The 16069-nt window shown below is 42.8% G+C and overlaps 1 protein-coding gene across 1 annotated transcript in view; it reads right to left on the minus strand.

Annotated features, from left to right (window-relative positions):
• Positions 1 to 12267, minus strand: part of LOC133342409 (mitogen-activated protein kinase kinase kinase kinase 3-like) — a 78182-nt gene extending 65915 nt beyond the window's left edge. Inside the window, exon 1 of the mRNA XM_061551574.1 lies at positions 11941 to 12267. Within this exon, the coding sequence (XP_061407558.1) occupies positions 11941 to 12048 (108 nt within the window). The 5' untranslated portion in view covers positions 12049 to 12267. The remainder of the gene's footprint in view (positions 1 to 11940) is intronic.
• Between the last annotated feature and the right edge of the window lie 3802 nt (positions 12268 to 16069).

A 16069-nucleotide genomic window follows, 5' to 3' on the forward strand; every position in this document is an offset into this window, starting at 1 on the left:
TTTCTACCTCGATGGTGAGAATTTGATGGCTGGGTGTATGGAATTTATGTGATTGAGGGATTTGTTCAGAGCTGGTCGGCCATGCGGTCAGATGACAAATGTGCCATCCAAATACCTCTTCCATAGGGACGGGTGCCTGGATGGCGTCCGTCTCAAATTTTTCCATGAAAACATTGGCTACAACCAGAGAAGGCTTCCACTGACCTCAAAAGCCTCAAAAGGTAACCAGTGGTCGCATTGACATTCATCGGTTACAGTTTGTCAAGACGTAAAAATAAAAGCGTTGGTTGGACTATTTGAGTTATTTTGCATTTTAGCAGAATAACCTTGGCAGCTGTCCTTTCAGGTACAGTTTATCCTCTTTTTCCCTCTCTCAGTTTCTGCAGGCATTCCAAAAATAACAGCAGCCTTTAAATGTGATTTTTTTAAAAGTAAAATTTAAGCTAAGTCTGACATAATTACATATTTACACAGACTACTAAATAAACAATTTATCGACTAAAGGTAGTTTATACTGTGTTGATAAATGTGAATTATTATTAGTGCTAAAGTTAAAGGTCAGATAGTATCCAACAATGTCGAGTAAAATTAGTCAAACATGACCTTTCTTGTAGATATTAGCAAAAGTAATCATTGATATCAACACCAGCAGCCATGACCCATCTACTGCTGGATGAAGGCATTCCAAAGCTGTCGCAATCTCTCGCGCTCCTGCCATCTAACAATCTCTCTAGCACCTACACACGGTGCATGTAACATGCCACGTGCACATTACATTGTTATATTATCAAGCCTATGAAAGTATAAATAGCACTGAAATAAACTTAAGTAATAAAGTGATGTAAAGTCTTCACCAACAGCCTACATAAAGTATTGCTTGGGCCTTGAGGATATTATGTCAGAACTGTGCTAAATTATACTTTGGTTCTAATGTGTAAACCCATAAGGTTTGTCTGCAATGACCAAACCAGGCCAAAATATTTTGCTTTCATTGCCGTTAAAATCTGCACCATGATGTAACCATATCACGTGCAGCGGACAAAAATACTTTGTAAATTCCGATATAGGCTTTTCGGTAAAATACTCTTTGGTTTTTTCGGTAAAGTCACGTAGGTTAAAAGAAAACAAATAAAATAAATCACGATATTTCGGAGGCAACACAAGCTTCCGTCTTCAGGTGAAACCGTCACAGCAAAATTTCTGTATTAAGTAAAAGATTGGTGGGTGGATTTGGAGGTAACTATATTACCAACATCATCCGTAAAGCATGATTATTGTCATTAAAATAAGGTTGCTCAACGTTCACCTTTTCAGTTGACAAGTGACACGTTATTCAAGATCTCTCTTGATCTCTCTCGAATAACGTGGTAAGTTTCATTGTGTCGCACCATGAACGGCAGTGCGCAAAAAGTGTTGGGCTCATACAAAGCACGCTAAATGACAGATGACGCAATCCGAACCAGGGAGACCTCAGGACACGACATCTATCCTGCCGTGTTGAATGTAGTTTAGTCCCCTTTGCTTAAAAAGCAAAAAATGCCGGTACACGTGTTGTGTAAGAACCTCCACTGCAATTTCAACAATCAGCCCGAAACACATGCGTGCAAGCTCATTGTGTCCTCTTCCGATGAACTTAGCACAACCGACCGGCATGTTTGCACATTCAATACCCATGTACAGCCCTTTGTCAACCCATTGCTGAATGAGCGCCTTCCCATACCATGCAGGTCACGGGGGTTATTTGACGCCACTTCACCAAGCTTGTCCGGCAGCGCGCATTCGTGATGGCATAGGGCACAGAAGTGGGAGCACAAAACTACAGTGCCGCAATGGCCATCGCGTAGGCCCTGCAAGCTTCTGACAAACTCTTTGCGCACGGTGGTCACCCATTCAAGCGCCATCCACGCTCAACAACGCTTAGGCTTCAGAGTCACGATCATATGTGGCGCATTTCCAGGGGATTCCATTATAAGCATTCACAAACTTTGCAAAAAAACGTCTCGGAGACGAGTGGAGGCACTGGTGACCACTCGGGCGGTACAGTATCACTGTCATCCACTCTGACTCTCAAGAGGGCATTGGGGGTGCGCTGTTGCAGCCACTTTGTCTAATGAAGATCCACGAGTGGGAGTTGGTGAGACAAGTGTGGGGGGGAGAGGGGTGGGTAATGACTGTCCACACGTACATTGGCCACTTGCAATGGATTTTGTGCCAACGCAGGCAAGTAGTGTAGTTTACATTTGACAGCAAGCGAAGTATCACAACCAGAATCTTTACTCATACCGGAGGAATATCCGATGAGCTATGAAGCTATTTTTCACAGATGTCCACTAAGGGGCATGTCATAACGTTAAAACAACAAACAATACAAACACACGTTGGGACTGCAAATTATAGGCAAGGTAAACAAATCACGATTTAAAGCTTTCGTGACTGCAGGGATTCATATTCTTGGTTCTTTCGGTAACGTCACGTAGAAAGGAAATAATAAAATAATATAAATATAAAACAATAAAAATTCTCACGTTTCAAATTTCAAATAATCTTGTTGTGGATTTCACACCTGAGGATGATTGCTTGTGTTGCAGTTGAAACGTCGTGAGAATTTTTATTGTTTTATATTAATATTATTTTATTATTTCCCTTCTGCGTGACTTTACCGAAAGAACCAATAATATGTAAACAAATCACTTTTAAAATATATACAAAACTAAAACAATATTTTACTAGGTGAGGCCCAGTGAGCCATTAGCTCTTTTTTAGAAGGGACTTGGAAAACAGTGATAGGGCTTAACGACAAAAAAATCTGCCCGATGAAGATATGCCGAACATGTTACGATTTGTTTAACACGTAGGCTTACGATCTCCATGTATGATGGTCTTATGCGGGTGAGCCTTATTGATTTTTTTTCAGCCACCAGAAGCAAACGCGTTGCTTAAGATGAGAAATCCCCCTGCAGTGTAAACATTTCCATAGGACCACCTCGATTGTAATTGTCATCTAAACCTACATTTAAATAGAAACCGACAGAAAACCCAAGACACACAAACACGGATAAAATGTCCCACTCTAGGATGGTTATTTATACGTCCAATCGGATAAAAGTATTTGGTTTTCTATATTTTATCTCATTTTAACTCAATTTTATTTCATATTTTACTGTCACGTGAGCTAGGCAACTTCAGTAAGTCTGGTCCACAGTATATTTGATATAAATGGATGTTCCTGTACATTGTCAAGAGATGCATATAATACTAAGACTCTATAGACATCAAATTATTATTATTTGCCATTAAGTGTGAACATTTAATGTGTAGAAAAATACTGGTACAGTATTATTTATATCGGTATATTCGAGGGCAAACGTAGTCAAACTCGAGTCAATAAATACCCAACTAGACATTCCTTTCCTCTGCAGTTATAGACCAACCACAACTTCCTAAAAAAGAATGTCAGAATTAAATATATAGATCATATTTAACTTTCCATTACCAAAAGGTTAATGATCTCAAACAATTGAAACAATTACACAACACTATGTACCATGCACATATGGCTAAGGATATGAGATCACGTTACTTGTAATTATTTAAAAACATAAGAAAGATAGACGGTGAACATGCATCAGATAAACTCCCTACTAAGACTAACACATGTGCATCGACAAGACACACGTGCTGAGAGCGACGATAATTTAACGTTTTGACAAAACTAGTCGTGGACTTGCCGCCTAATGGGAATAACAAATTAAAAGACAACCACATTGGAGGTGGAGTGATCATTTCAGAGCATTGTATTCTGTTGTTGCGTATGGCAATATCTTCAGGAGCTGAAATCCACCATCGATGTCTGCAAGCAACGCGAGAAGGCTTCAGCAGAAAGTTCGTGTCGTTCTGCGATAATCATTATCCCATCGAAGGAGTGCAGACGAGTGGTTCACGTTATGGACGTCGTTAATGTCCGATCATGTGTACTTTAGATATAGAAGAGACTGCAGTAGAATATAGCTGGAGATTACAATGCGAGTATTAGGTGGAATGTTCTCGGTAGTAGATTGCATGTGGTTGATAATGATGATGATAACTTTTCAGAAGTTCAAAGAAAGTCGGCCCAATTAGTTTTTCTTCGGTCTAATTTAGCGTAGATTCACTGCACTTGCTGCAGCAGTTATCGTTTATGAAGAGAAAAAACAAGTTATTCATCATAATGCACTTTTCCAGATTATAAGTAATCCATTCCAGACAAAACATGCATGTCAAAGCAGCGCTTTCATAGTGTAATGCAATTAACAATTAACCAACTTGTAAGACTGTGGAGCGTATAAACTTTATTTTCTCAAATGACGATGACTTCATCAGAAACCTGCCTCGTCAGTTTAAAATAACGCCACACGTTTTTGGCTTATTACTCCTATTGTTAATAATATTCCTTGGAATATTACTTTCTAACACAGTCGTAATCTTGTGCTTACCAGGCCAGCTCAACTTCCTAATACTATTCTGAACTATACTTGATCCCTGCAAAATTAGGGCAGCTGCAAACCGATCTGACTCTCGTTATAGCTGCACATGGTGCAACGATAAGTGATAACTATCCCACAATGACAGTCGCACTTATCGGTCTGCACACTTTGCTGGGACACAGCTGGCTCTGAACTACATTAGCAGCTACGTGTTCCCATCAAATTGTGGAATCCTGTTTCATCTATGTACGTGTACATTCAACTTCTTTCGCACCGTACGTGGACAACCGTGCTCCTATTTAAATACCAAACAGCAGCGTTATCACCGATTTTGCCGGCGGAATCGGCATTACGCAAGTGCAAATAATTGTATACATTTTACAACATTCAACTGTTCATGTTATTTGGATAAGCGTTGTTGTGGGATATTTTTTGCGGCAAATGCAGTGACCTACAGGAAATGATAGAATAAGTTGATAAAGGATCTTGAAAAAAAGGTCTTAAAATAAATAAGAGTACAGGAAAACCGAATTTTGGTACAAGAAGTCTGCAAAACAAATTCAGATCTCTTGCGAGGGACTAAACTGGAAAAGACGTCGGAATTTGTACGTAGGCCCATTATTAAAGGTGAAACAAACACCAACATGATGAACAAAATATACCGGATAGGAGCAAACTGGAGTGCTTTTGAAAAACAAACTCTCATAAAAAGGAACATACTAATAGACCTCAAAGAGATAGTTTTGAATATGTGTAAATTAACCATTATAATATTTGGTTCAGTAACATGGACATGGAACAAACACTAAAGCATGGACAGGACCATGCTTAGAGTTACACTTAGAAATAGAAAGAAGAGCACATGAATTATAGAACATATGCAATTTTTACATCATAGAAACAGTGGGAATTGGCAGAACATGTATCTTGAATAACACATAAGGGCTTTGGCAGGACAAGTCGTGACTCGTGTTCGAGACTAACGACAGAGTGGCAAAGGAGAGAATACGTCTGAGAGACATCGACCACAGAGAGAGAATTAGGAAATCAGCTCGTGTGGATGGACTGTTGCATCGCAGGGCTGGTCGAGATGACAACCACTTGGGAAGGCCTTCATCCAGCAGTGGGTTGATCATGGCCGATGACAATTTTAAAACTGGAAACGGACTTGCATTTTAGTATTGTTTTATGCCAGAACTAAAAACTACAGTTCTACAACAAGAGCATATTTTAAATGCAGGGTGTTACCGCATGTAACTACTTTATAAAACAATATCCTCAAAGCTGATCATAACTCTCTTAAAGCCTTTTAAAAGTATCCTGTTTAAAGTGAGCCGATGCGTCTGCCGATTAAATCAACATATCACTTGCTGACATCTAGTCAGCCTGATACGTTGCGTAACCCTGAACATCTCAAGCAAAGGGCATTTAAACACAACTGAAATTGACTACGAGAATAAGGAACACGCAACAACAGTAATCACTACACAAAAGTCAGTAGTTTCTCGCGATAACAAGTTAGCGTGTTTGGAAATATTTTATTGGTGCTGCCTACTATAATCACTCTGCTCCCCCCCCCCCCTGTACAGTGCCATTGTCTTATTCAGAGCAGCTTCAAGGCAACCAGAGGTCAGGATGGCCCCAATGTTGACCTGCTATCAATCAGCCCGTGCGGGCAGTCGCAAAAGCGTTTGTGCGGCAACTAAAAATGCGAGCACGTCACTAAAGACAGAATGTTGCTCTGCATTCGATCGCAACATTCCAATAGTCTCGAACGCCAATGTGAACATAGCGGCAGTATTTGTGCCTCAGTTGTTATTCACTTGTGCTGTGTGTGTGGATGGTGGTGCAATATAGCCTCAGTAGAAGAGGCCACATTTTACATGAATAATAGAAGGCATGCAAGTGGGACGGAGAGTCAGGCTCGGTGCACAACGGAACCCGCAGCCTCAGTTAAGTTCCTTATCTCAGTTAGCATCAGTGGCAAACACCCAATAAACTCCCTTCACAAACTCCCACCAACCAATCGGCACGGCGTTATTGGGGATGCCGACATCCAACAGCAGATAGACAAAAGGCCATATGACATTTAATTTAGCATTATTATCAAAAGAAAAGAACAACATGTGAAGGCAAAGAGACATCACCGTAATAAGGTAGGTGAAAGAAATAGCTCAGTTAAGCCAAACCCAAATCGGACAGTAAGGCTCTACCGTAGCGTAAAGGAGAGCACAGCGTTTCAGAAGAGTTTGTGTGCAAAATAAAATAATTTGCCGTCTGTGGTACACCAAAAAACATTTGCATGTGTGAACCGATTTTATGCTTGTCTAACAATGCTGACATTATCAGAAAAAAACTATTAGTGAGAGATGCTTTTATTAATTTGTATAGCAAACATTACAGAAATGTGCTGCACCCAACAAAACCACATGGATGCTTTTATTCCCCCCCCACTCACCCAATCAGTATATTATTAAGCTCATTTATACACACAGTGCAACCCCATTTAGCTGCAAACTATTCGGCACACAAAGAGCCTCCTATCTGCTGTTCTGGGGGGAGGGCAGAGCATTACATTTTAGCAAGCGGCAAAATCTGGCCACAACCCCAGCAAAAGTCAAGAGCTTAACTCTTGCGAACAATTGTTAAACGCGATAGCTCATGGGTTGGATATTTTAAAAACATACCAATTTGATTCAGACGGCAAATTCTCAACATTTCCAGCCAGGCACAATTGAGAAAAGGTACTTCCCCGTGAGAAAAGACATTTTAAACCGACAAACCCACGCGTTGACCCCGAGACTTGCGGAAATACTGTAAAGCCCACCTGGAAACCAATTCACACACACACACTTCTTCTCTGCACTCGGGGAGAACCTATACCGACTGCCCTTCCGGCTGCTCACAACACACACAAGGTGGGGGCTCGATTTTCCGGAACTTGTGTTGTTCGAACGGGTCTGTTGATTTGAGAGTGGTGCCCGGGTTGAACAGTGTCAGAAGAGGTTGAACGGGAAAACAGCGGTGCACGTAATGAGCCATAACACAACACAGTACAGTACTTCTATACAGTAGAGTGCACTGTAATGTTTGGCAGTATAGGACACATTTTTGTAAGACTGCTACTGCTAAAAATGTTTACATTCGTGATTTTAAGGTCAACCTAGGCAACAATGCTTTGCCACACACAAGCAGAACAAGTTTACCAAGAGCAACGTGTAAAATCACTGCACTCAATCTTCCTGTATTTTCTTTAACGCTCGTACCAATTGCAACTGTAAACCTTTAAATAGTTCAGTTTGATATCACAAGAACGCTTAATTGTGAAGCCGTATCACACTTCCTCACAGTGTTGTTGACTGGAATTACAAACCCACAACTTCTGGAGTTGTTTGTGAACAACTCCTGAAAAGAATAATCACTTGCTTAATACCCGCCTAGGTAATCTGGCATACTAGTGTGCATGTTACAGGCCTGTGTAACATGCACACTAGAAAAGGCTACACATCTGAACGTATGCTATGTGAGAGACATGACATCAAGTTGGGAGACAATAGGTGAATTTGATCATCCAGTTGGACCAAAGCTATTCGAATGAGCTAGTGCACCGCAGCCATTCAACAACTATGGCATAATGTGCTTGGAGCTCACAGTAAAACTTGGCGTTGTACAGTGCTCAAAGTAGCTGAAGGTAAAACAACCGAGGCCCCACACCCATTATTCAATCGGCAACAAAAAACAACATAACGCCTAGAGGGTAAATTGCAAACTAAGAGACACACATGCACAGTATAATACACACGCAACAAGTACATGGCAGTCTTGAGGGATTCTGAAACGTTTTGTTGACATGCTAAAAAGGACTCGAGAAAAAACACATCCAGTACGTTAACAACAACCACAACATAAGACGATGGGGTAGGTATCATGTAGAATACAAGCCCATGACAAAGAGGCTTATGAACATTCTTACTCCATTGCAGATTGCACTCAAGTGAGCAAAGCCACGTTTTCTCTGAGGAATCACATCAATAATCTGAAATCCCTCCAGGATCTATCTCCTCGGCACAAACTCCACAAGTGACAATGTTTTGGAGCTGTGCAGACGGGCAAATGGCTTGCTCTAAGGCGACGTGGTGAATTAGCCCTCGGAGCTGTGCTTGTTTGTCCCATTGTTATCACTCTTTCCAAAACAGGAAACACATTTGTTCCTCATTAAAATCGCTGACAAGGATTAATAAGGTGGCAACCAATTTCAACTTCTTTATTTTAATGATGTCCTCTATTTTACCACATTGAACAAGTCCTTTATTTAGCCAGGTAGGAACCGAATGAGATTGTATTCTGATGAACGCCCTTCAGTAAAGCAAGTGACGGTTCATTCAAACGACATCTTTGAATCGACAGCTCACTAATAATGTCTTCAAAAGCCAACCTTCAGCCAGGAGTGCCTAGTTAATTAAGGAAACTTCTCACACGATGGAATTCATCACGGTGGATTTCCTGGAACGTGTTAAACTGTACGGCGGTAACCCTATTACTAAATGTAGGCAGGCACCAGTAAAGCCATGTTACTAATTTTCCCGTGTGCAATCATCTTACCGTTGTGCAGGATGCAGGGCTTGATAAGGCTTAATGCTTACTTTCATTTTTAAAAAGTCAAGACGTATCCTCCCCCCCCCCCCCCCCAAAAATGAATGGGAAAAGACCATGTCAGCAATTCACTGCGGTTACTGGGAGTCCAGTGGAGACAACACGTGCCACAAAGCCACACAAGCACATTGCTATAATTTCAGAGGCTAAATCAACATAATACATGGTCGTTCAAAGAAAAGGAAATGTAAGTACATTTCCTTTTGACACACAAAACATGGGATTGTGTTACGTTACTTTAAAAACTTTATATAATCAGTAAACAGATTATTACTTTTAAAAAATCACCTTTCCAATAGTAGAGTACAGCACTTTGCTTCCCCGAGGTAAAATCATGAGTTGCACGAACGTAACTTTTAAAATACCAAATACTGTATAGGGCTATTGCTACATCACTCCTCAAACCTTTATTAGACTATTTACCCATTAGAAAAAAAACCTAAGGGCTGTTTGACCTCAACTTTGCACAATGCTGAGATTGGATTATGGTGGACTGAGATCAATGCCTATATAACGTGATGTAACTGGAATTTTCTGTGTTCCAATATCTGTTCGTGTCACATATCAGCCCCCACACAATCGGATTTTTGATGTTGTCCAGTACTTACATCCGCCAATGAAAATCACCAATGTAGTACCAACTCTTTTACAGGATGGAGTGGGTGGTAATGTAAATACAAATTGTCGTGGTGGTGGTGGCGATTCTAAGGCAGTACACTGTACTCTGAACTCATCGACATGAATTTTATTCCTGGCCATGACTAAGATAAGTGGGGTGGGGGGGGTTAAATTTCAACCGGTCCTTGGACCTACCACTTTCAAAACAACCACACTGAGAATGGTGCACGGTGGGATTTCGTCAACAAACCCCCTATACATTTACACGGTGGATTGACAAGGGATCGTACATTCCATGGGGGGGGGGGGGCAACATGCCCTCTTTTGTGCCCTCATATTTGGAGGCAGCTCTTTCGGATACCTCAAGTTCTAGCAGCCAACACCTGACCTTGAAGGTGTGTTTCTTACCCTACTTCTTACGGTGTCCTACATTGAGAGGTATCAGGTTTGAAACGTTGTCCTCATGCCAGCAATGGCAGCAAGTCTCACGCATTGTTGTCTCTTCCATATTTCCATCTTGCAGTGCTGCACAGTGGAGGTCAAACAGACCTTGGATTTCCCGATTTCCTTGTGGCCACGGACAAGTAGTCTCTGACTAACAAAGGTTTTAGAAGTGATGTAACATTCTGTGCAGGATTCGTTCATAATTCACGTTAGGTTCACGAAACCCAACACTCAGCAAGATAAAACTTCGGGAAAACCACAGCACTGTAATTACCGTACTTTACAACAGAAACAATGTCGTCACATGTGTAACAATCATGTAAATACTGTAGCTATGATTAGTGTTGTATTGGTTATAATAATTACATTGCAGTAGTTATGATTTAGGCTGTAATACATGTGGTGTAATACACTAGTGATAATAGTATAGGGATAATAGTAATATTGTAATGTAATCATAACAGTAATACTGCAGTTGTTAGGATAGCTATACTGTATTGTTATAGAAAATGTTTAGAATTATAATACATCAGTGAGAATAGTGCCCTGTAGATACGACAGTATAATACTATAGTGGTTGTCCTGTATATACTGTAGTGATTATACTGCAGTTCTTTGAACAGTAAATGTCATCATAACACATTAGAGCTCTAAAACAGGGACATGTGCAGTGCTTGTAACAGCCACCCTGGGATTATCCTCAACGTGCCGATAACTATCATAGGAGCATTCGACTGCAGTTATAACAGTAGTACCTGATAAAGATCAGCAATTCCACTGCAGTTGTTATAACACGCACTTTGGCTACCATACCGATATCACACAGTCGTTATACTAGTAACTACTGTAACTATAACGCCTCAAAGGATATGAGAAGTTATAGTGGAATGGCGAATCACATTGCAGTACAGAACTTACAAGTCACACCGCCGCAGTTACAATAGTAACTATAATACCGTATAACAATGTACTGTAGAGGAGTTATAACGTAAGTATTGTATAGATGTAACATTGTTTGTATCGTGAGTAACTGCAGTGTTCTTTTAATAGTCGTATTGGATTGTTTACAGGATATACATGCATTGTTATTATTCGCAAATGTCTTCATTTTTATACACTTGTTCACCACTGCCAATGGGTCATCACCATCATCACCACCACCACCCAATAATTTCTGTTCAACTTCTAATGATGGTATCGTTCGAAGCACCCAAGCAAGTGACACTTGGGTTCACAACAATCACAACAGCTGCGGTAAAGACAAAGCAGCTACGACACTTAACGATAACAACGATATCAAAGTTTGATTTAAAGCTTTCGTGACCGCAGGGATTCATATTCTTGGTTCTTTCGGTAAAGTCACGTAGAAGAGAATCAATAAAATAATAAAAAAATAATACAAAATAGTGTTGCCCTTCTACGTGACTTTACCGAAAGAACCAAGAATATACAACGATATCAAAGTGACTCTAACAACACAGTAAGCGCCCCTGTAGTTGTAACAGGAGCGCCGTTCGCGGCTGAGTTACTGAGTAGAAGAGTCGCAAGGCAGCAGCGATGACACCGGTGACCACAACCATTGTAACAACAACACTTGTGGAGATCAACTTGTGGAGATCAACTTGTGGAGATCAACTTCATTCGCACATCGGGAGGACGTGGGGACACCACGAACAGCACCAGCAAGCCACAATGTGTGCGCGTGTACAGCGGGCAAATCCGAAGAGCTCCGAAGCGCTTTGTCGCCCATGGCGGTACGCACCTTGTACACGTCCCCGTAGGTGCCGCTGCCAACTCTCTGAATGAGCTCGAAGTCATCGTGCGGATTCTTCTTCGATATTTCCAAACTCCCAGACACTTTGGACGTCATATTTTTTCTTTAACAAAAAATTACAGCTCTTTTCTCTCTCTCTCTCTCGCTCGCTCACTCAAAACAACACGAACGCTTCGTAGTCCCGTGCGTTGTTGCTTGTCATGTGCTCGCTGCCGCTTGTTCGATAGCTTTCGTAGCGGCCCCGAGAGAGAAAATAACAAAAAACGCCGCCGCCACCGCACGTCCTCAGCCGAGCGTCGAGCGCCACCAACTTTGTTAAAGTGCGCCTGACGTCACTTCCGTCCCCCGGGGAGAGGGGGGGGGCAACGGGGGCGTGGTCACCCAGCGTCACGTGCTAGGCGGTCATTTGCATATTCCGGGTTTATTTATTTATTTTGCGGGGCTGGGTGGGGAGGGGCTGGGTGGGGAGGGTGGGGAGGGGCTGGGTGGGGGGTGGGAGGGGTGGGGCTGGGTGGGGAGGGAGGGGCTGGGTGGGGAGGGAGGGGCTGGGTGGGGAGGGTGGGGAGGAGCTGGGTGGGGGGTGGGAGGGGTGGGGCTGGGTGGGGAGGGAGGGGCTGGGAGGGGGGTGGGAGGGGTGGGGCTGGGTGGGGAGGGAGGGGCTGGGTGGGGAGGGTGGGGCTGGGTGGGGGGTGGGAGGGGTGGGGCTGGGTGGGGAGGGGCTGGTCACCCCGTGGTGCCCTTATAAAACTCAACGTTTAACCTACTCACGCCGGCTTGTGCCCGCCCTCACAGTCGGGCATATTTGCGGAATACACCACGCCGCCGTTGACCCTGACCATTGACCGAGCAACCCAACGTTCCTACCAGCTCCCTCCGCAGGGATGTGTTACTCACTCTGTTGTTGTATCCTAAAATCTTGTAACTCAATTTTAACCCACTTCCCAATGTGGTATCGACTGCAAACTTGATATACTTATGTCGTACTGATGACAATACTATATTCCATCATTTAAAACAAATTAAACATTATTTTTAATATGTTATGTTTCGGCTTGGGTCTAATTGTCCACGGTTAACTCACGTTGGCTGTAATTGTCCACGGCCCCTTAAGTTTTGGAGTTGATCTTTGGCTATTAATGAGGGCCCTGACACGAAACGTTGCCTACGTGCTGATGGTTTAGTCGCTGTTTGTGCTTCTGCGCCACTGGCAACGCAGCAGCAGCAGCATCGTCACCACCACGAAACGAACAATAATAATAGCAACGTTGTCATTGGGTGAACATGTCAGGTTAAAGTACAAAAAACGTGATTTTGTATAACCAAAATCACGTTTTGGTTATACAATTACAATCATCACCTGGGTCACCGAAACGTCAAAACAAATAGCATGAAAAAAACTCCGGGCGGCACCACAAGCAAGCAAATAGAAAGCAGCAGCAAAAATCAATCTAAAACAGTGCATGAACAGAACAATAAACATGTTAAATAAAATGGATTTCCAGTTGGCTTGGGCAAATGATATTTTTAAAAAAACATTCAGAGTCAAATTAAGATACAAACCCATCAACAAGTAAATTGAGGGTGGCTATTGGACTACAATAGTATGTAAACAGACGAGGACATATGGCACATGCTAACTGCAAGTCATAAAGAACAGAGACAGCTTAGCAAACGCATTGTGATTTCAAAGGAAGCGTAACAAGGGACATGTTTTAAGGCAATGGGATTGCGCGTGTTTGTCAATCCACTGCTCGATGGAGGCCTCTTCCACGCCATGCGGGTTATCGAGGCTTGTTTGACCACGCTCCAACCAGGCACATTTATCCAAGGTTTGACCCAAGCTCTGCAATACATGTAAAATACGCGTCGAAAGGTGCCATGGTAACGTGTCCTGCCCAAGACCACTTACTTATCTCAGCGATCAATATAATCTAACCTGCGCATGCTCTCTACAAAATTAAATTGCCACGTAAATAATTCAACCTAATGTGGTCAGGTTGATTGATGTTCCAGCACTCACTGATTCACTGCAGTCACTTAGATCACCTGCGGTCAGCCCCCCCCCCCCCCTTATCACTATTCTACAGCTACTACAGCGGTTACCGTTCTCGTGAGTTTCACTCACCGATTCCTCCACCCATTCTGAGGACTACCAGACTGACTATTTGCCTCATCCACACTCTGTTCAACCACCACACTGCAGGCCACAACAACAACACACTCACCCACTCATTCACCCACTCACCCACTCACCACACTGCAGGCCACAACAACAACACACTCACCCACTCACTCATTCACTCACTCACGTACCCACTCACCCACTCACTCACGTACCCACTCACCCACTCACTCACCCACTCACTCATTCACTCACTCACGTACCCACTCACCACACTGCAGGCCACAACAACACACTCACCCACTCACTCATTCACTCACTCACGTACCCACTCACCCACTCACTCACGTACCCACTCACCCACTCACTCACCACACTGCAGGTCAAAGCATTTCTCTCTCTGCTTCTTCCCTCAAAAATGCTCCACGTTGCCTCTGTCCCCAAGCTCTTTCAATCTTGCTCAATTCAGTAAAAACGTGCTGACTCTATCACTTGCAACGTTGATGGCGCTGTTTGTTGTCCGGCAACTGCGCTTAAACAATTTGTATTGCACATTCCCAGACAAACGCATGCCGACAAGCATTTCAGAATCCCTGCATGTGTGTTATCGTTGATAGGGCTTCAAACTCATGTCGGTCAGTTCGAGACATGCACTTGAACAGATGGTGGGCTGTGATAATTCCCTATTTAGTTGCATGCCTCTAATACGGTATTCATTGAATTTGCAGTCCCGTAGTAATCCAATGCTGGATGAAGGATCCCCCACGCCATATCAGCCATGAGAGTTGTTTTAGCAAACTTCACCAGACTGGTAATGGTGGCTTCATGAAGGCGGGGCGGGGGGTTATATCACTCACCACTGATGCTCACCATAGCCGGGAATGGAACACAGAGTATAATAACAAGGCTTTGCTATCCTGATGATTCTTCATGAAAGTGAAACCCTATGTAATTGGTTCGCAGCTGCCTTGTATTATGCAATAAGTTGCACTTATTAGGCACCTTTCACTATGTCTCAACGAGCGTACAGTGATGCAGTTATGCCTTTGCTTAAACATCATTTAACATATTCATAGCCATGTAGGGGTCAACAAGAGCCCATACAGATCATATTTTGCCTAACGTGGTTTTTTTTAAAGAGGAAGAAACTCAGAGTAGTTATCAGCAGGCCCGATTAATTTTAAAACAGCTGTAAAGAGTTTACCCAGGTGCATTTTTTTGGGGAACAAGCCACAGACAGCGTTTTGTTTGGACCAAAGTATTGCAGCGGCAATGCAACGCACGTGCACCCCCTACGGCGTGCACGGTGTCCCACTGAACGTTGTTATCACTGTGATGGCTCTCGACCAGAATTACCAGAAGGGAGGAATAGCCCTATTGCAGGATGCCCCCAGCCCCTCCCCGTTGTGGGATAAGTTATATCAGAGGGAAGCCTTCATCCAGCAGCGGATAGGCAATGCCTGATGACAATGATGACGGTAAGGCTCAAAGCGTAATGTTTAATAGAACAAAAGCAAGTTAGCCCACATATTTCAATGGGCCACAAGAGTCTTAATATATCCCAAGCATGGGGATAGTTCTGCAAAACAAGAACCACATTAATATTTGTAGTATAGTCTTTTTTTATGCGGAACCAGTGGTAAAGTGGCTTGCACACCGCGAGAGGAAACGTGTGACCGGCACTGCGATTCCAGGCCATTGCTAACGGTGGGGAGTGGTGTCTGAACCTATAATTTCGGCCCTCCTATCACTCACCAATCTGCATTGGCCAATGTGGTGAAGTATGGACAATCAACCACATGAGCAAGATCGCAGCATCGGGGAGGCCTCAATCAACAAAGTGAATTGACAAAAAGCTGAACGTAATGATTTCACACGTTTTGCAGTTGTTTGTTTCATTGGTATGTACAAGAGTAGTCTATAGAACATATAAACAACACTGAGGCACTGCGGTGGCATTGGTGCACAAGCACAAACAGCAAAAAACGGAACAAA

The sequence above is a fragment of the Lethenteron reissneri genome, chromosome 14, assembly GCF_015708825.2.
Source record: "Lethenteron reissneri isolate LAM-NWPU_2019-01 chromosome 14, ASM1570882v1, whole genome shotgun sequence".
Classification (NCBI taxonomy): domain Eukaryota; kingdom Metazoa; phylum Chordata; class Hyperoartia; order Petromyzontiformes; family Petromyzontidae; genus Lethenteron; species Lethenteron reissneri.